A 22,263-nucleotide genomic window follows, 5' to 3' on the forward strand; every position below is an offset into this window, starting at 1 on the left:
AAGCGTTACATTATTAACAGAGCTACATTATTAGATTGCACAATCTACATTATTAGACTAAAGCGCGTTACATTATTTGTCGAGCTACATTATTAGACTACACAATCTACATTGTTAGATGACACGTGACATTAATCTAACGGTTACATCACAGGATCCAATGGCTGAGATTTACTTTGATTTTTATAGAATTTCACTTATGGACCAGATCACATCTATATATATATATATATATATATATATATCAAAGTCTCAGTTAATTTATTTCAATAAACACGAATCATAGCTATAGAAACATATTGAACCTAATTAGTCCAATTTGCTATTTTCTCAAAGCCTTTTGGAGGATATCTATTAGAGAGGATAGCATCTTTTATATGCACAATATTTTGGAATCCATCATAAACATATAAAGATGTGTTTCTTCTATTCCACAAAAACTTACATATGAATACGGTAGATAATGGAATCGGGCAAAAGGCAAACAAAATCGAGGCTTTTGAATTCTAAATCGTCGTTTTTCGATTTGCAGTGAGGTCCCAGAGGAGGCGATGGGAGATAATTATGAATATAAACGTGTGATTTTTGGAAAAAAAACAAGCGTTTGTTATGCATGAAAAAAATACAAGAAATATTAACAAATACTAACAAATAGTATTTCAACATGTTGAATTTCATTTTGTAACTATTGATTGGCAGTTTTGGGTATGCATATTCGTGCATATATAGTGGTATAGGATGGGAAGAAAATCTCTATCGACGACGATAATTAAGAAATATCCAATTTACTTGAACGTCAGAATCATAATCAATAAAAGCATTGTAATAATTCAAAGAAAATTATTCAATACAACATAGTCATTTCATTATTTTAGTATGTTTTAATTATTGAGTTCTACTTTTTTATCAGCATAGACCTAATTTTTTTTAAGTTAGACCGTTTACTATAAGGCCCCATTTTAGTTTTAGTATAGATCTTCATATCATCGGCCATGGTAGTTAGAGCATTTTTCATGCTATAGTATTTTATTTTTCTTGAACTTCACAAATTGGAAATTTGTGAGAAAATTTGTGAGATACAATCAATGAAAAAACGATATAAAGTACATATAGAAACAAAACTCAAATAAATCAAGGGCTTAATTTATTTATTCCAATATACATGAATCATAGCAAGGAAAAGTATATTGACCTTAATCACCAGCTCACTACTTTCTTAAAACCTTTGGGTGGATAATGATTAGAGAGGTAAAAACCATCCTCTCTGACGCTATAATAGCATCTTTTTGCTATACAGTGATTAAAATAATTTATTTCATCAAAAACATTAAAAGAGTGGTCTCTTCCATTCCACAAAAACTGACATCTGTATTGAGTATCCAATGGAACTGGACAGAAAGTAAATGTGAACTCTTTGCCAAAATCAAGGCTTTTTAATCCAAAATCGTCCTCTGACGATTTACAGTGGAATCTCAGAGGAGGTGATGGGAGATCATTGTGAATATAAACGTGTGATCTTTTTGTAAGAAAACAAGCTTTTGTAGTGTATGAAAAAGCCACAAGAAATATTACCAAATATTTGAACATGTTGAACTATTTTTTGCAGCTCTTGGTTGGTTATTTAGGATCTGCATATTCTTATATATCATATTCTTAGTAGTGTACGTTAGAAGAAAAAAATCTCAATTAATGACACAATCATATTTACTTCTAGAATTAGAATAAATCATAAAGCTCTAATTGAAACAATTATAGAAAATCAAGGGTATTTAGGATCTGCATATTCTTATGTATATATATACAATAGTAGTGACGTTAGAAGAAAAAAATCTCAATAAATGACATAATCATATTTACTTCTGGAATTAGAATAAATCATAACGCCTTTAATTTTGGGTTTGTACTATTTATATCAAAGGGGCAGTGATCAATTGAGATTTTTTAGGGTAATTAAGAAATGAGATGCAATATCAGTTATTCATTTTTATTAAATGAGTGGTTCAGATTTTACCACATAAAAAATATTTTTAGATTAATTTATTATGAAATGGTATAATGGTTATTTCGTGTTTTAACTATTATTGATAATTAGCGTAGCGTTGATTCAACGATCTCTATTTTTAACTATTCATTTTAAGATTTTTTATGTGTATAATTTTATAAGTATTATGTATATGCCAATAAATTTTGCATACTTTCCACAGTTTATTTTAATGTTTCTTTTTTGAAAAAATTAAATATGCGTCCATAATTTATGTATCTAGTTAGAATTGGAATCCACATGTTAAAAATATAATATTAATAGGTCATACCGAATTGGATTTTCACATTGGTACACTCTATATGATCACTGAATATTTTTTCGTAATTATTTGGTTAAAGGATAAGCTTTTGTTGTGCATAAAAAACCATAAGAAATATTAACAAATATTTCAACATGTTGATTATGTTCAGCTATTTGGTTGGTAGTTTTGGATCTGTAGAAAATGGAAGAAATATAATGTACTACTTCAAATATCAACGCAATATTTTCGCCAATTTATAATGACGATTATGATAAATTCATATTTTCAGTTTTGATTTAGTATAATTAAGTAGCTTTCCAATAGAATGATTACTTGTTTTCCTTAATTTCGGAAAAAACTTAATCTTTTCCTAAATAATCATAAAAGGGTAAATATATGATACTCCCCTCCGTCCCAGTTTAAGAGAGATTTAGCTATGACACGAGTTTTAAGAAATTGGTGGAGTTTGTATTAAATCAAGTGAGGTAGTGGTTGTTGGAGTGTGTAATAATTAAAGTGAGCTAGTGAAAAGTGAGACTTTTTTTACTTTTTGTATGTTTAGGATTTTGTTTTATTTTATTTTTATGAAAGCAATGGCATTTCAGTGTAAATTTCATCAATAATAGGGTTAAATTTTATGTCCAAATATGATAAATTCTAAATGAGACTCTTAAACTGGGAATCGCAAAATTGGACTTTTAAACTGGGATGAAGGGAGTATATAACTTCTAGAGACTAAAAACCATCTTCTCTAACGCTATAATAGCACATTTTATTAATTGCACAAATAGAACTGAATATAAATAAATTGTAAACATTAAAGACTTTTTTGTCAAAAACTGGCAACTAAACCAGCTCAAAGTACGGGTCAGACAGAAAGTAAATGTTAACTCTTTGCCACATGTGATTTGTGGGAAATAAAACGTGTGCATGAAAAAGCAACAAAATGAGAAAAAACAAATGAAAATTACAAGTTAAGTTTGGATCACATTTTTGGGTAACCTGCTAATAATATAATAATACTATTACTCCATTTGTCTCATTAATAATGAAATATTAGTCTATTTGCGCTTGTCCCATTAAAAATAAAACATTTCATAAAATGAAAACAAAACCAATTCTATTTATTACATTTGGTTATAACGGATATGACATTGATCGGTAACATCCCTAACAAATCGATAAGTAGAAGCAAAAATAAAGACTCTATTTATTCATTCCAATCAACACAAATTATTGATAATATGCTAGCTAATTAGTAGTCCACTTTTTTACTCTCTTGAGATCATTGGCCCTCGGAGGATATATATAGGAGAGGTAAAAACCATCATCTCGGACGGAATAATAGCATCTTTTACGTGCACATTCATCGTTGAATACATTTGCATTGTAAACATTAAAATGCCTTTCATTTCCATTCCACCAAAATTGACAATAGAATGAAGTCAAGTAGGGTATTGGACAGAAAGAAAATGTGTACTCTTTACCAACATCGAGATATATAAATCCCAAATTGTCGTCTTTCGATGAGCAGTGGAATTCCAGAACAGGTTTCGTCGATGGGAGATCATTGTGAATATAAACGTGTGATTTTTGTGTAAGAAAACAAGCTTCTGTTGCTAGGCATGAAACGGTCACAAGCAATATTAAGAAATGTTTAGGCATGTCCAAATAATTTTTGCTGCTAATTTAAGTTAAGTGTGTGTCTATATATAGGGATCATGCTAAAATGAGTGGACGAGATTAAAGCTCACGTATTTCAATAAATAATAAATAAAATATCAACAAAAAGGTAAAATAGTCAATCTGTCATAACATAATAATTTTTAAGGTTTTTTTATATCAACATAGTGGATTACCAATATCAATACAATGACATGAGAATCTCAACACAAGTACCAGAAAATATGAACAAATTTTTGTTGATATTGTACATGATTGTTTGATGCCTTTATTGATATAAAATCTGATTATCAAAATCTACGAAAATTGAAATAAAAATTATAAAATTTCATCATCCGATCATCGTCGAAACATATGCAATTGAGATTTCGTTCGTGAGAGTTACGTAAATTTAAAATTTTAAGATGATTTTAAGGAGAGAGAAAGTTGTTAATTTTAACTACCATGTATAAGAATTGTCATTAATACTCATTAAGTTTATTTAGTAATTTTTTAAAATTTAAAATATATGATTTGTGGCAGTATTTCAACCACTAGATCTCCTAATCTAATTGTTAAAATTTGGTCTTAATTTATGATTGTTAATTAGTTAGCAATTGATCATGTATAAAGTATAAACCTAGTTGGTTAGCCAAATTGTTGGAAATTGATGAATGTACGTTAATTTTAAAAACCAATCGAAATAATCATAAATTTTACTTGATGTTTTTTGAATAAATGACATATAGGTGTTCTACATAGCAAAGATATTGGGTTAAATTCCTAATAGATTCAATCACTTTGCTTTATTGTTTTATTTATACCATATATATCTAATTATACTTATCATTTACACAAAAAATCAATCCTTCGAATATCTTATCAGATCTAAATTTTTACAGTACTATTTTACTTCTATGGCAAAACCTTAATGAATATACATCAAATCATTGAATATGTGCATTGTTTTATGCAAGGAATTTTAAGCAATCAAAAATAGGTGTGTGTTTATGGAATTATTATCCATGGGCCTTTATTATCTAATGGCATATAAAACTTAAGATAAACATGCAAATTTTCACTTATTTAGTAAGCTTAAATAGTCATGCCATCATCCCGATATAAACGCCATTTTGCATAATTGGACATTTTGTCGTCATTTGAAGTATATACATAAATAGGAAATTGGTATTAAGAAAATACTAATATATGACTAATTATTAATTAATTATAATTAGTGAAACTTAATAAGATATAGCTAACGTAGATACATATGCATATAGAATCCCAAAATTTAAGGTGAAGACTATTCGTTATCCTCAACATATAGTGTAGTATACTTTACCTTTGATGATATAGATAAAAATGACTACAAAAAAGCCGATTTTAAACACCAAGAAAATGCTTGTTAAATGGCATTAAAGAAGTGTCGCAAATAACTAAATTGGATAAAAGAAAAGAAACGAAAATAACACAACCCCACACTACAACTTACCGCAATAAAATCAAACTACAAACTACAATTAGAGAGCATAAAAGACACTTTGTCCCACGTTAGGAGTTTCATCGACTTTTTTGCACTTGACTTACCATTTTTCTACTTTAATCATTTATTATCGTTTTTATAAAACAAGTGCAGAAAAATCGACGAGACTCCTAATGTTGGACACAGTGAGTTAGGAATAGGAATATATAAAAAGTAAAAAAAAAGAGTGAATTACATATTTAGGACCTATACTTATCACGACGAACGTTTGCGATCCCTATAATTGCAAAATATCATTTGCAGTCCTTATACTTGTACGTATGCACGTTTTAAGGTTCTTTTCACTTTTTGATCTTTTTTTGGACGAAAATACCCGAAAGGAAAAATTTGTACACTATTTTCTCTCTTTCATCCTCCTTTTTTATTCCTTTGTCTATAATAAAATTAGAACTAAAATTATGGGTTTGTTAATCTTATTTCCTTGTGTTCTGTTAAATTTTTTTAGAAACTTAATCATATGATGATAAATTTTACATTTTGACGTCATTTTCCTTCGTCACACTAGAGTATTTGTGATTATGCTTCAAATGAGGAGTATTATAATTAATGATCCCGTAAATAAAATATTAAAAATTTGAACCACGAATTTCAACAAGTGAATATTTGAAATCCGAGTTCTTCACTCAATCTCTTCTGGCCGGCAAATCTTCGAAGCACTCTCTCATAATTGTTTTATAATTAATGTTTCCGCTATTATTATTATCGAATTCAATAACACTGTTACATCGGCACAAACTACAAATATTAATAAATTGAAAATAAACTTACAAATGGTAATTTTTAATTTTAATACTTAATGAAATAGGGGAGTGTTATATTGCTAACTCAATACCTAATTGCTAACTACAACTAAATAATAGTCATTAGATATTCAAATTAAGGGCCTAGATCATCAACCAAGAAATATCAATACGATCAACAAAAAACGTCAATAAAGCCATAGGATTAATTCCATAAAATATCAATAGGGGTATTAATGTCAATTAACTACATGTTTAGTTATAACTAACTTTTAAAAGAAATCCCAAAACTTTAAATTCATATAACATATATCAAATTAAAGATAATTTTATAAAGATTCCAAAGATATCACATATGCATATGTTCCGACGTCAAAATTTGAAAAAAAATTCGAATATTTTTCAATTTTTTCGTAAAGCAGAAATGTCAACATACTATATAAATTATGTCAATATAATACATGTAGAATGTCAATATAAGCAATGGGTTAACATTCTTAAAGCACCGTGTTGACATTCTCAAAGCATTGTGTTGATATTTCCGAAACACTATATTGACATTTTCATCTAAAACCCTAATTTGGCGTTTTTTTTTTTATCTTTTTTGATTTTATTAATAAAAACGAAAATTACACATGGCAAATTGTAGACCACACGTTTTCTAGAATCCTATGGCCTTAAATTAGTTGTAGTTAGCAATTAAATGATGAGTTAGCAATTGATCACTCCCCTAATGAGGTATTCATAATCACTAAGGTAATCATATCTTAAAAATAAAGGTTAGCAAAATTAATCACTATGACCTTGGTGGGCAGCAGAAAATACTTATTGGACTATAATCATTTCATGATAATTTACATAAATTTTGAGATAACAAAAAAAATTAGTAGAAGCTTAAGCCGCTAATATTTCTTAATTGTTCCTCCCATCTTGCCGGCAAACATTCCAATGTAAACATATAGTTTGTCGAATCAAAATTATTTATATTCATCAATTTAACAATGTACCTTGTAGACTAATAGGTAGACTATATTAATTAAATATCGGTATATACAATGAGTTCATTTTTTTCCTTATATATACTCACAAAAATCATACTTAAACATTCATCACCACTCAAATTAAAAGTTGATTCAAGAAAATTAATCAGAAATGGCACATCAAACTATCCTCAAATTGGCTCTTGTGATCACTCTTGTTCTCATGATTTCTACTGCCGAAAGCGTTAACCGTGGCGGTAAGTTTGCCTTATTTTATCGTTACTTCACATTATCGTTTACCTACTTAATTCACATCAATTTCTTAATTCTCATGTCGGAAAAAAAAGCATTGATTGACTTAGGACGGATGGAATATTTGACAAATTTACCCTTCTATATTCATAACTTATTTTGTATCTATATTCTAAGGCAATGTCAAACCAATGATTTCAGCATATACTTCTTGTTGACAATTAAATTAGAAAGCATTGAACCCTAATCCCGGACATAATAAGAATCGGGTCGGGCATAAATATACATTGTACATAAGCCCAAACTGTTGTTGGGTCATCGTGGTCGTGGATCAATTCACTTCCTTTCAGGCTCCATACTCCAACAGTTTAGTCCTTGTTTGGATTTGTCTATTCTTATTGTCTAAGCTTGTTTCGGACTCTTGCTCGCCTTTTTCGGGCTCGGGCTTTTCTCCCTCTCTCACACTAACTATCTCTAATCTTTCAGCAGTTGGATTTGGAAAGAAAGATGCAACTCTAGTTTGCAACTCAGTTCATGGAACAGAGAGTGATGAAACATGTTCAAGTGTGGCTCAAGATTTCAATCTCTCTCTTGATGATTTCCTCGCCATTAATCCCAATGTCAATTGTGATTCAATCTTTGTTGGCCAATGGCTTTGCGTCGATGGCTCTGCATAACTACTACTATCAAGAAATTTCTAAGCTACTTCATCATCATATTCTACTATAATTAATAATGGTTGTGACATAGTATGTCTTCTGTCACACAATCCAAATAAAGTAGAAGGCAATAGTGTTTTGCCAATTCAACAAATGTAGTCCTAGTTAATTTCAATCTGATTTACTATATTACTACAAGTTTCATGTAATGGAGTTATGTTCTCTCCTTTCGCAAATTTTATATATACGAGCAACAAAAGAATAATGTTTCAATCGTGCCTAATATAGTCTTGTTGTGAGTTGCTGCAAATTTTAAGAAATTTTATTTTAGTGGATTGTGAAGTTCGTTTATCAAAATCGAAAATAAATAGACTTTAATAATAGATACTCCCTCCATCCCAAAAATATCAACACAATGCTTTGAGAATGTCAACACGGTGCTTTAAGAATGTTAACCCATTGCTTATATTGACATTCTACATGTATTATATTGACATAATTTATATAGTATGTTGACATTTCTGCTTTACGAAAAAATTGAAAAATATTCGAATTTTTTTTCAAATTTTGACGTCGGAACATATGCATATGTGATATCTTTGGAATCTTTATAAAATTATCTTTAATTTGATATATGTTATATGAATTTAAAGTTTTGGGATTTCTTTTAAAAATTAGTTATAACTAAACATGTAGTTAATTGACATTAATACCCCTATTGATATTTTATGGAATTAATCCTATAGCTTTATTGACGTTTTTTGTTGATCGTATTGATATTTCTTGGTTGATGATCTAGGCCCTTAATTTGAATATCTAATGACTATTATTTAGTTGTAGTTAGCAATTAGGTATTGAGTTAGCAATATAACACTCCCCTATTTCATTAAGTATTAAAATTAAAAATTACCATTTGTAAGTTTATTTTCAATTTATTAATATTTGTAGTTTGTGCCGATGTAACAGTGTTATTGAATTCGATAATAATAATAGCGGAAACATTAATTATAAAACAATTATGAGAGAGTGCTTCGAAGATTTGCCGGCCAGAAGAGATTGAGTGAAGAACTCGGATTTCAAATATTCACTTGTTGAAATTCGTCGTTCAAATTTTTAATATTTTATTTACGGGATCATTAATTATAATACTCCTCATTTGAAGCATAATCACAAATACTCTAGTGTGACGAAGGAAAATGACGTCAAAATGTAAAATTTATCATCATATGATTAAGTTTCTAAAAAAATTTAACAGAACACAAGGAAATAAGATTAACAAACCCATAATTTTAGTTTTAATTTTATTATAGACAAAGGAATAAAAAAGGAGGATGAAAGAGAGAAAATAGTGTACAAATTTTTCCTTTCGGGTATTTTCGTCCACCAACTTTTTCAACTTAATCTGGGACACTTTGACCCGACACGAGTTTTAAGAAATCTAATGAAAAGTGAGTTGAAAAAGTTGGTGGAACGTGGGTCATACTTTAAAGTACTAGTTTTATAATAAAATCTGAGTAGGAATGAGTTAGTGGAATATGAGGTCCACTACCCAAAAATGGTAAAAGTGAAGTGGAACAAATTATGTGGGACAACCCGAAATGGAATACTGTGTCAAATTATCTGGACGGATGGAGTACTCTAATAAGATTACATCGCAAACGAAGAGCCTAATAAATATTTTTGGCCAAAAAGTTCATGAATATTTGAGAGCTTACATATATGTCAAATTCTAAATTCTCAATTTTAATTAACTAAATGATGTTGAATGCTATGTTACATGTGAGCTTCTTAATGTATAGCGTTGAAAATTTCTATTTATATATTTTATTTGATTCCAATAATTAAAAAATGTTATTGAAAATTTTAATTATACAATTCATAAAAATCAAAGCTCAATATGCTCATTTTCTTAATGTATGCAAAATATAGAGAAAATGAAGAAATTGAACTTTAATTTTTATGAATTTTGTAAAATTAAAACTTTTAATAATAATTTTTGATATATTAGAATTTAACTAAATACATAAATCGAAACGAACAATGCTCTACATGCATTAAGCGAGAGTGATGCTGACATAATAAGTTCATTTCTCACTAAATGATAATCAACCTTGCAACTTCAATCGCAATATACTACGAATTGATCTACGGCAATATTCATATCACAAATTTAAATAATAGACAAACTCATTATTTGTTAGTCACTAAAAAATTATATACTCCCTACTTATTGATTTTAAAAAAGAGTGAGCAACACCAACTTAAATTTAATGTCTAAAATAATCTTAAACCCCATTTAAATAAAAAGAAGAAAATAATCTTAAACCCTGCCATTTCATTGCCGCCATCGCCACCAGAGCAGCCGCCGCCACCGCCACGTCGGCGCCACCGGGCAAATGGAAATCGGCACCGACAATTATGAGAGTGCGACTTCACCAAAAGGAACAATTTATCTAGTCGCCTCCTAACAACGGGAATTCGAAAACGATGCCATTTTCCCGTCTCCATTCTCTCCAGCTGCGCACAGCGCCGGCGAAGGGAATGCCGCCATTATTAGGTTCAATCCTTCCAATTTCTGAATAATCACGATATTGATTTCTTCTGCGCATCGATTTTGCTGATTGAGTCTGGATTAATGGCCGTGTTTTTGGTGAAAAGCGTTGCTAAAAATATCCTAATTAGAGTATCTAGGGTTTCTTCATCATCTGTTTTGAGCAATTCAGTAGGAATTCGGGTGTTATCGACTCAAATTTCCCCTGAAGAAACAACTGATGAGATCCTGAATCGAATACTTGCTGCTGGGGAGGACTCTTCCTCTTCTTCTTCTAGGGAAGAACTTTGTGTAGGTTATATTAGGAAGCTGTGTGCAGCTGGAAATTTCACGGTTGCAGCTAGGATACCGCGAATTTTACGCGATAAGCATATTTTTATTGGCCCTAGTGTGTACAATTGCATTCTAGAAGCTGCAGAGGGAAAAAATGATATTGATATGCTCTCTCATGTTTTCAAGGATCTTCTCGTTTCTTGTGGTTCCGTGGGATTGGATTCGTATCTTGTTGTTGCTAGAGGTTTTCGGAAGCAGAATAGTCATGCTATGTTATTGGATTTTGTCAGGGAACTCTGTGAAATGGATTTACCGAGGATGGATATAGTTTTGAATAGATTTATATATGCGTTGGGTAAATGTGGGCATCCTGATGGTGCCCTGTTAGTATTTGAAGATATGAAGGGTTCGGGATGTAGACCAGACTTGGTTACATACAATACTGTTTTGGCAATTTTTGGTCGTTTGGGGCGAGTTGATGACATGCTGCGTGTATTTGCTTCTATGAGAGAAATTGGTCTTGCTCCAGATATTTTCACGTATAATACTATATTAAACAGCTTGCGCAAGATGGGAAGGTTAGATTTGTGCATCGTGCATTTCAGGGAAATGACTGAGAGAGGAATTCAACCAGATCTTATGACTTTCAAAGCTTTGATCGAGAGCTTAGGTAGATCAGGGAACATTGAAGAAGCGCTGAAAATATTTGAGCAGATAAAATCTAGGCAAATCCGTCCTTCAATTCCTATATACCGTGCACTGATATTTAGTCTAAAGAAGATGGGAAAGATGGAGTTGGCATTAAAATTCTCGAATGAGATGAATGATCTCATCCGAGGTTCTGCTGTTCCAAGAGGATCCTGATATAGAACAAATGATTTGAGTCGAGCACTTTTTGGTTAAATAGAGATAAATTCGCTGTCTTGGTTTCCTGCTAAGGCCTCATCATTCTGCATCCACAGAGAACATCCTCAGGTAATTTAATGAATGATGATATCCTTTTGAATCTATGATTTCAGTTTATACTCCTTTTATAAGAGCTGAGCAAATTTTATTCAGCAATAAGTAGATATCGACTATCACACTAAAATATTTTTCTCTGTAATTGGGCAGGCTGGGCAAATCAATGATGCTTTTATTTTCTCTGGTTCAGTTTGACCCTGGAGAATAGTCTGCAGCCGAGCCAAGTTCATGAAGGGAAATACTCAGGTGAAATATGAATGGCTTTCTCACGTCTGGCTCTGTTTGTGATGCAGTTCTTATGCAAGGGTCTCTGAGATTATGGGTTTCATGGATTTACATACACACTTTTCTAGAAATGCATTCAAGGACTTCACACCCTGCAAGCTTTACCAGAAACAATATAATGCTGGGAATTTCTCTGGATAACACTTGTTGCTTTGAAGATTAGATCAAACAATACCAACGCTAAATTTTGCAGTCTGCTCATGTTTATCATTTCAAGATACATCTCATATTGCTTGTTGTAGACTTAGAATACAGAAATTATACAGTATTTCAGCTTGTGTAGCCTTTGTTGAGTTCATTTATCAGATTGCATCACTTTTTGTGGAGCTAACCTGTGAATATTTGTTTTTGCTTCTTAATAGAATTTATCATTACTTGCTGATGAATTATGTTTTTCTTTTAGATGTTTTATAATTTACTTGTATAGATTAGTTTGCATCTTTCTCATTTCAAAATTAAAGCTGCAGAAGTGAAGAGAATATAATAACTTAGGATTTTTCACCCGAAAAAGATGTATGGTAACAAAATAAATTAGATCCACTCCCTTCATTCCACTTGGGAATTTTGGAAACACTCACTTCATGAAATTAATAGGAACAAAACTGCAGTATATTTAGATCTCTATGGCCATGAAAATAATAGGAACAAAAATGGAGTAAACTTAGATCTCTATGGCCAACTCACTATGGTTCTTATTAGATATCATAATAAATCTCTGTAGAAATGTGTAAGCAAAAATGTTTCTATAGCCGAATCTCGAAGCTAAAGACATGGTTGTATTTTCCTCATCTCTGAATGCATAGAGCTCAGCTCATTTCATATTTTACTTGAGTCTCTTCCGAATATGAAACGCCTTGTCCAGTCTGAGATCACCAGCACTCTTGTGCGCCAGCTGACTAGCTTGCTGCAGACACAGATATAAGGAGCAACATACACGTGGAGGTGAGTAGATAATACGTGGTATAGAATGTTTTGCAATCTTTTTGTATGTGCTTGTGCAGATTGTTACCTGGCATAGACTGAGTACCAGAGCCATTGTGTGCTGTGACCTATCGAAACCCAGTCTCCAGGAAGTTGAGCTGCAGTTTGTTCTCCACCCAACGGGGCGAACTGCCCTAGATGTGTGTACCTTGCAATTATACATTCACCACAAGGTAAGTGATCCCCAATGTAGCATGATCCTATAGTTAAACAATCTGTTTTCTGAAGTACGATGTTGGCAATAAATATTGATGAAGTTTACTGGCACCTATGTTACTAGATCTACCTGAATGCCTTGAAGCGATGCCTTCCTGATCCCCGGAACCTCAACGGGCCTTCAGGATTTATCTCGCACTCGTCCATCCGGTTGAAACAATCAGCAAGATAAGTACCTTGTTGAGCAGCAACCTACAATAAGGAAACCTTTTATTTGTCAAGTTCATTACAAGAGATGGGCACCATTTATACACAAAATTATTGTCTATCCCTTTTAACCTGTGCTGTTGCAGGAAGATTTTTCATCTGTGCATCCACTGCAGAGAGTGCTAGCTTGAATTTTTCGATGTCCAATTCATCTTCCCCTTGAGCATTCTTGAGAAGTTGAAGGAAGTTCTTAACCTGCTGCTTCTTCAAATGGATTACCACTTGGGGATACCTTTCAGTTATGTCGTTGATCACCTCGTTGAAGTCGTCAGCCTTGAGTTTACCTGTGTTGTTCTTGTCAGCCTTGCTGAAGATGGCTGCAATGTCTTCCTGGTAATTCGCCAACCCAATTATTACATCAGATCGAGTAACGATTCATTTATTACTTGAATTGTTGGAAAAATGACATACCATGACTTTGCGTTGATCAATAGTGGCACAATCACCTAGAGCGTAGATGTCTTCACATCCTTCCACCCTTAGCCATTCATCAGTTGCTAACACTCTCCTGTTGGTCTGTTTTCAAGAGACATTAGTTGGTATTAATATTAAACGAAAGCTGCATGAATTCCTTCGGCTGCAGATATAACTCAATGACATAGAGCACGAACCTGGCCAATCTGCTTCATGAAATCCATCACAACAGGCCGAGTTCCAATACCAGTCGACCAGACAACCATCCCATACGGTATAGACACATTTTTCCCTGTAGCTCTCTCTTTCGTGCATATCTCTTTGTCCGTCACCTTTGTAACCATCGAGCCAACTTTCAAGTCAAGACCATCCCTCCTGAATTTATCTTCAGCAAATTGTGTGATCCTTTTGTCAAACCTACAAGCAATCAAGAAAATGTCATTTTAAGAACAAAAAATCATTGCATAAATTTGTACTTGTTTGAATTTGAAGCCTCCTCACATGTTCAGAATGTGGTCTCCAGCCTCGAGAAGAGTGATTGTAACGTAGCTCTTGAGATCTGGGTATAGCTTTGCCAAATCCTCAATGACAAAGTCGTGAAGCTCAGCAGCAAACTCCACTCCCGTTGGGCCTCCTCCGACCACCACAAAATGCAGAATCCGCTTCCTCTCCGCTTCACTAATGTTCGGTAAGCTTGCCTTCTCAAAACAGTCTATAACCGTTTTCCTTATCTTCTGTGCATCTTCTATCTCCTGCAGAATGTTTACATTTTGTATGCGTTGAGGAGACAGTTACACATCCCGTTAAACAAATCGGACGTCTAGAAAACCTTGATATACACGTTACCTTTAGAAAGTGCGTATGCTCAACAACGCCAGGGGTGTTGAACGTGTTGGAACGAGCTCCCATGGCTATCACTAGGTAATCATAATCCACTGTGAAATCTTCACTCCCTCCTACATTGTTCTGCTGTGTGGATTTGCAGTGCACCTTCTTGTTTTTCGTATCGATTTTGTAGCATTCAGCTTCCCTGAACTGAACATCGAACGATTTCTGCAACCAGGAAACAACATACAAATAGCATGTTTGTTACAACCAAAATGCGAATTCGACCTTACGGTGTTCGTTCACACAGGATGATGCTACACTCACCTTTCTGACGATGTTGCGGATTGGCTCGACAATGCTGCGAGCTTCCACGGTTCCATTGGTGACACTCGGCAGCAAAGGAGTGAAGGCGAAGTAGTTTCGTGGAGAGACAATCTCAACATCAAGAGAAGGGTCTTTCAGGCCTTTGAGAAAGCTAGTGCCAGCCCAACCAGTTCCCAGCACCACCACCTTCTTCTTCCTGATGTGGGCCCCTCCAGCGGCGTCGGCATACGCAGTTCTCGCCGGATTGTTGCTTGCCAATGCCAATAGCCCTCCACCACTGCACAAGCATTCTTCATATCAGTAAATAGAAAAGTTTTACATCAAATTTTGACAACACTATTTTTTTGTACCTATTTAATGTCGATGTTTCTATGGCTAATTGCCGAAAAACCATAAAATTTGGTCAAATTCTGCGAAAAAATCAAGTTGTCTATGCATAATATATTGTTAATGCTTATCAACGAAATCCCTACTTCATTTTTTTTATGCCTATTTTTAAACTTCATACATTTTCGGCAATTTAACCTTAGATCTATATCACAACTTTCAAAATATATTTGCCTTTTGTAAAGTAGTAATAACAAATCTAACAATGTAGGGAGTTCCATATTTCTTCAATTACTTTTCAAATCTATTTGGCATATATACATATATATAAGATAATCGATTTAATTATTAACAAGCATCCAACCCCAAACATACAACCCATCTATGAATATTATATACTACAATTAAATGTATAGGTTAACATCTTTTGTCATTTAGTGAGAGTCAAAATAACTCCATTAAAATAAGAAAAAAAAATCACTACCGTTTTGTTCATGTGACAAGTTCAAAAAACTAAAGATTCATGATTTAATATTTTATATAATATTGATCAAACTTCGTTGATTTAATAACACTATTAGCTCTAAAACTAAAGAAATCTAAATAGTCTATGAACATACAACCAATCGGAATGAACAAACACTATAAAAAAACCATTAAACAAATAATATAAAAAGAAAAACAAACCTGACAGAAGTAATTACAAGCAAATTATACAGATTTCGGCGGCTGTAATAAGCCTCCGAAGCTTTCTGGTAAAATCTGTAGCCACTCATTGTAATATGAATTTCTTTGAAAACAAGAACAAAACCCTATTTTTAATGTTCTATACTTTTCAATTGCTATACATATTTATAGTCTCTATATTTATAAAATTCTCTTTAATACAAAATCTAAGAAGATTTATAATTTTTGTGTGTGAGTCGGTGAAAGGAAGGTTTTGAAGCAAAAAAGGAAATTAATTTATTAGTATTTATTTCCGATATTAATTATAGAATCGGTGCTTCACTAATAACTGCTGGAGAATAGGTCCATGCCCTACTGTCAGCCTCAGCAATGCGGAATTTGGGATCTTGGTTTTATTGTTACAATATTTTTTATATATTATATTATTTTAATTATTTTAAATTCTTGTATAATGTGACATTAAAGTAAATTCAATTATACGACATTGGAATAGTGATAATTAAAAATGTAATGAGATTTAAAGTAATACCACAAATGATAAATGATATAGGTTGCATTATTAAATTGCTAGAAAATAAAAGGGAAAATTATTTACAATTTGATATCGGCTGGGATTTGATTTTTCAAGAAAATGTAATGAACTATACAATTATAATTAAGGCAAATTGCAAGAGAACCATTAAGTTTGATCAATAACGCAACTTTATTAAAACAATGATATAGGCCCGAATATTTTGATATTGTTCACATACAATATTTTTTGTTTTATATCAATAGTTCGACACAATTAAAAAAATTTGCAATTTTTTAATAAAGTAGTATGTTGATTTTTAAAAGTGTGAAATTGACTATTGATTAACTTATTAAATAATTTCTATTGGTATCTTAACTAAAATGCTCTTAAATATGCATAATTACAATTAAATTCATGAAAATATGTGAAAACTGTACCACAAGTTTCCAAATTTAAATTTTCAATTAATCACATGAAATCACACAGGTAGTCAGTAAATATTTTGGAACTCATTCCATAGATTTTGGTTGGAGGAATTATTGGCTGATGAGTAGTATATGTTCAAAGAGATAATTTATGCATATGTATATTAAGGTTTTTTTAAGATCATATTAATGTAAAATTTCAGGACAAATTCTACTAACTTTTAAACTCACTTTCTATTATCTTTCTTAAAATCGGTGTTAAGTCAAATGATGACAAATTTTTAAGGACGAAGAACTTATTTTTCAAAACCTTTTCTTTCAATGATCTCGGCGCTCAAGCGCCTTGATCCTTTCTAGCTTTAGCTTTATTGAGAACACATTTGCATGGAAGAGTCCATTTGTTATCACCTCCCATCTTATAATTCTTCCAATCCTCCATGAACATTTGCATATCATGGATCTTGCTCATCAATTTGGAGCAACAATTAACATGCATTGTCACCACGACATCCAGGTCTTGATCGGCCTCGCACCACCCGCCAAAGTAGGCCGTGTCCAAGAACCGGATATCCACTCCCGTCTCGTTGATAAAAGAGTCTTCGAATATGATCTTTCTCAACACGCGGGGTTGGACTCAACGTAGAAGAACCCCGCGTTTGGGAGGTTGGGCCGGCTCCTACTCGAATTGAATAGGTATAATTTGGAATAAATTTGTTCTAGTTCGATTTAAAGCTTCTCTTTAACTTGTAAAGATCGACCATTTTGTGATGAAAAGTACTCTAGAAAAGGTGATATGTTGAATGGTTGCCAAATTTTTATATATCACGTTTATATCCTAATCCACATGCGACATAAAGCTGAATTTGAAGTTATGACTTCCATTTTTGGGGCAAGTAAATATTTTGATCCAAATTTTGATGTTTTTTGGTATACAATATGTATAAATTTAAATATTCGGGTGATGATAAAGATAAAGATGATGATCATTTGTTAAAATCTATATATGACAAACTTCAATACATTAATACTACTCCATAAGTTTAAATCATAATATATATGAGTAATGATTTTGAGTTGGGAACTATTCCCTCTGTACACAATAAATTGTTTACTTTTGAATGGTATGAATTTTAATTAAAAAATTGATAAAATAAGAGAGAATGAGAAAAAGTATATTAAATAAAAGATTAATGAGAAAAAATGGATGAAGTATGAGAGACGAGATAAAGTGGGTAAAATATGAAAGAGAAACATTTAATTTTTAGAAATAAGACTATTTTTTGTGTACATCCCAAAATGAGAAAATGAGACTATTTTTCATCGATCACGTTTATATCCCAGTCCACATGCGACATAAAGCTAAAATTGAAGAACAATTACAAACAAATTAAACATAGTTTCATAATATCAATCAAATCTTTTTACACAAGCATGAAAACTACAAAGAGAAGCATAGTTCTATGTATCAAAGAATCACATCCTCCATAACCAAATTAGGAAGCATCTTGTGTATACGTCTCAAAGATGAAACTCCATTTCATATACGACTCGAGTCTCTCCCAAACACGAACCTCCTAGTCCAGTCCCCGACTACAAGGTACCTCGTGCGCCAGCTAACTTGTTTACTGCACGTAAAAAAATTCGTAACTCCTAAACGTATCGCCCGAGATGATGCATTACTAACTTTCTTTTTAAGAAAAGGGAACTAAACTGACCTTGCATATATCGAGTACCAAAGCCATTGCGTGCTGTGGCCGACTGAAACCCAGTCGCCAGGCAGCTCCGCTGCTGCCTGCTCGCCCCCGAGAGGTGCAAACTGCCCTAGATGGCGATACCTAGTTTTCAAAAATGACACAAACATATTTAAACGAAACGAACACAAAAATTGTTTATCCAGTTCGATCGATGTGTATTTACCTGAAAGGACGAAATTCATGGCGACCGCCACTTCTGAACTTTCGTGGACCCTCGGGTTCAGCTTTGCATTTCTCTCGCGTGTTGAAGCACCTAGCAAGGTAGGCACCTTGTTGAGCAGCAACCTAGACGGAAAAGTAGAATTTTAGTCGAGGAGAGGATATATACAAAACTAGCAAAGAGACGTTGGCCTTACTTGAGCAGTAGCGGGAAGGCTCTTCGTTTGCTTATCCACGTTCGCTAGCGCCAGCTTGAACTCTTCGATATCCACTTCTTCCGCGCCTTTTAGCAGGTCTGTTATGTCGGATAGATGATTGTTCTGCAGATATAGTTCGACTTGGGGGTACCGGATGGTGACATCTTCGATCACATCCTTGAATTCTTCGATAGTTAGGGTGCCCGAGTTGTCTTTGTCCGCAGCTTTAAATATCGCCGAGATATCCTCCTGAAAAAAAAAAACGGGACGTCTCAAACAGAACAGAGAAAGCAACGACACGTTGTCAACGAACAAACGAACTACCATGATTTTTTTCTGATCTACGGTGGTGCAGTCGCCAAGGCCATACACGTCGTCACATCCCTTCACTCGAAGCCATTCATCCGTAGCAAGAACCTTGCGGTTCCCCTGCAGGTGAAGACAGTAATGAGTTGTGATGGAGCAACGACATCACATTCTTCGCTAATATGGAGACTACCTGGCCGATTTGCTCCATAAAGTCCTTCACGAGTGGCCTTGTCCCGACTCCAGTAGACCACACGACCATCCCGTGAGGTATCGAAACATTCTGCCCCGTGGATTTTGCCTTGACGTCAATCAGTCTGTCCGAGACACTTAGCACGCGGTGCCCTGTCAAAACCTCGATGCCATCTCGTTGGAACTTCTGCTCAGCGAACGAGCTGATCCTCTCGTCATACCTAAACAACGATCAAGAATTAGATTTGCTAAGCATATACGACCACCGAAGATTATGCAGCCTTACGTGTTGAGGATATGGTCGCCAGATTGTATGAGGGATATCGCGACTAAATCTTTTACCGAGGGGTATATTTTCACCAGATCCTCATGGACAAAGTCGTGAAGCTCAGCAGCAAACTCCACACCAGTCGGACCGCCTCCTACTATCACGAAATGGAGGTTGATCCTCCGCTCCTCCTCAGTCAGCTCCGGAAGGACAGCTTTCTCGAAACAATCTATCACAGCCCTGCGGATGCTTTGTGCATCTTCGACTTCCTGCACGAGACAACGTTGATGATTAGCACAAAAAGGTCTTATATACACAAAAAGAAAAATGTTTACCTTCAGAAAGTAGCAATTCTCCTCGACTCCGGGAGTGTTAAACGTGTTCACTTGCGCTCCAACGGCTACGACCAAATAATCATACTCCAACGAGAACTCGTTCTTCCCCGGGAGATTCTCATTAACATAGGATCGACAGATAACCTTTTTGTTCACAGCATCGACTTTGAGACATTCTGCTTCCCAGAACTTGACCTCTCCGTTCCTCTGCCACGATTCGAGTTTTTTCAAATAACAATACGCGCATAAGCCTTCAAACGTTTAACTAGTTCAATTACCTTCTTCACAATGTTGCGAACCGGCTCTACAATGCTCCGTGCCTCCACTGTCCCACACGTGACGCTAGGCAACAAAGGGGTGAACGCAAAGTAGTTTCTCGGCGAAACCACCTGAACGTCGTAGGACGAGATGTCAAGGTCCTTCAGGAAGCTAATACCCGCCCATCCCGTCCCAAGCACCAAGACTCGCTTCTTTCGAGTCTCCTCTTGCTCAAGGGCGAGACTCGGTTTCTCCTTATCCGAAGGAAGATCTGCATACGCAACGAGGCCTCCGCCACTGTACACAGCCAGCAAGCAAAGGGAAACAAACCTCTGTTACAGATTACAATCCCCAAACAACAGCATAACACAAAGGGGCTGTTTGATTGATTACTCAAGATTCAAAACTAGCCTAATACCAACCAAGATTAAATTTTTCAGAGGGCCAAGATCTTGTAACACAAGACTAATCTCGAGACCGAGCCCCGATCCGAATCTATCCAACCGAACAACATTCGCAAGACTAATCCTCAGCTAATCCACCAAACCAAACAACCCCCTCACATAGAATGCTATCTCAAACAATAAACCCCAACTTTCACTAAAGTCTACACATTTATGTTTCACCAACACATCAATTCATCATCATTTCATAGAAATTAGTCATGCAATTCATCATAAACATACCAAGATTGTTCATTTACTTGCGCAAATCAAAGGAATCGACCACGGATCACAAGAATTTAGAAAAAGACAAAAAATTAGGAACTGAAAATGAGCTCATCAAGAAAACTATAATTAATGAAATTAAGTAAAAACCTGATTGAAGAGAGAACCAAAAGCTTGGCTGAAGAAGGATGGCTTCGCAGAAACTTGTTGAAATGTGAGAAAAATCTCATCTTTTTTGCTAATATCAAAAAATTTCACTAGATTGAAGTTGAGTTTTTACGATGTAGTGTCGCAGTCCTAAAAGTGCAATCTTTCTTCCCCTTTTTTGGGGAGAGCTTGATGCATCAATGGGGTCAACTAGTTTAGTTTGTCTGGTAGAGCCTATATTTCATAGTAATAAAATTTGATAATTGCGCAAGAAATTAGTTAATCCCATGTGATAATCTTGAGAGACAGATAGAGACAAATAATTTTTTATTATCAATTTTTAGAGGATATCATTTTAGGCCAAGACCTAAACAATCATCCATGTCAAATGCCGGGAGCCCGCTCATCTCGCGGCGACTCGAACGCCTATCGCCAACGCAGCGAGCAGCAGTGGAACCGGCACCCTCTCTATCGCCCGGGTGCGCACGTCTTCCCCCAAGTTCCCGGCGCGATGGAGGACAGCCAAGGCCAAGTAGGACCCCATCGCGGCGATCCTCACCCACGGCTCCCCTACAGCAGCCAGAGCCGCGGCAAGGGGCAAAGCCGACGACACATAATCCCTCCTCTTCGCGAACCTAGCGAAACAGAACACACCCGCGAGCAGCGTCCAGAAGACGAGCTCGGTGATGTAGCTTCGGACAGCGGCGAAGCCGATCAGGCCGGCCAGGGTGAGCAGGGACAGCTGGCTGTTCACGGAGTCTGGGGAGGCGGTCTCGGCAACGGCGAGGACAGCGGATGTCAGCGTGATGATCAGTGTCAGATCCGGGATCGGAGCGTATGCGACTACACCGGAGTAGAAG

At 34.5% G+C, this 22,263-nt stretch overlaps 4 protein-coding genes across 4 annotated transcripts in view; 1 reads left to right on the forward strand and 3 right to left on the reverse strand.

Annotated features, from left to right (window-relative positions):
• The first annotated feature begins 10,449 nt into the window (after positions 1–10,449).
• LOC125190154 (pentatricopeptide repeat-containing protein At1g11900) lies at positions 10,450–12,582 on the forward strand. Its single transcript, XM_048087364.1, has 2 exons — positions 10,450–11,923; positions 12,062–12,582. The coding sequence occupies exon 1, from the start codon at positions 10,760–10,762 to the stop codon at positions 11,810–11,812; it is 1,053 nt and encodes a 350-aa protein (XP_047943321.1). The 5' UTR covers positions 10,450–10,759; the 3' UTR covers positions 11,813–11,923; positions 12,062–12,582.
• Positions 12,583–12,706: 124 nt separating this feature from the next.
• On the reverse strand, positions 12,707–17,615 carry LOC125188182 (external alternative NAD(P)H-ubiquinone oxidoreductase B4, mitochondrial-like). Its single transcript, XM_048084939.1, has 10 exons — positions 17,528–17,615; positions 15,167–15,456; positions 14,861–15,067; positions 14,516–14,766; positions 14,212–14,431; positions 14,012–14,116; positions 13,673–13,930; positions 13,464–13,585; positions 13,206–13,325; positions 12,707–13,100 (listed from the first exon to the last, which is right to left on the reverse strand). Exons 1-10 carry the CDS (start codon positions 17,613–17,615, stop codon positions 13,013–13,015), a joined length of 1,749 nt encoding a protein of 582 aa, XP_047940896.1. The 3' UTR covers positions 12,707–13,012.
• Positions 17,616–18,495: 880 nt separating this feature from the next.
• Positions 18,496–21,626, reverse strand: LOC125186191 (external alternative NAD(P)H-ubiquinone oxidoreductase B1, mitochondrial-like). Its single transcript, XM_048082537.1, has 10 exons — positions 21,407–21,626; positions 20,609–20,885; positions 20,331–20,537; positions 20,014–20,264; positions 19,729–19,948; positions 19,554–19,658; positions 19,230–19,478; positions 19,037–19,158; positions 18,835–18,954; positions 18,496–18,744 (listed from the first exon to the last, which is right to left on the reverse strand). The coding sequence occupies exons 1-10, from the start codon at positions 21,484–21,486 to the stop codon at positions 18,657–18,659; spliced, it is 1,719 nt and encodes a 572-aa protein (XP_047938494.1). The 5' UTR covers positions 21,487–21,626; the 3' UTR covers positions 18,496–18,656.
• A 180-nt stretch (positions 21,627–21,806) lies between these two features.
• The window catches only part of LOC125188183, a 609-nt gene continuing 152 nt past the window's right edge, over positions 21,807–22,263 (reverse strand). Inside the window, exon 2 of the mRNA XM_048084940.1 lies at positions 21,807–22,246. Within this exon, the coding sequence (XP_047940897.1) occupies positions 21,807–22,246 (440 nt within the window). The remainder of the gene's footprint in view (positions 22,247–22,263) is intronic.

Source organism: Salvia hispanica, chromosome 5 (assembly GCF_023119035.1).
Source record: "Salvia hispanica cultivar TCC Black 2014 chromosome 5, UniMelb_Shisp_WGS_1.0, whole genome shotgun sequence".
Lineage (NCBI taxonomy): Eukaryota > Viridiplantae > Streptophyta > Magnoliopsida > Lamiales > Lamiaceae > Salvia > Salvia hispanica.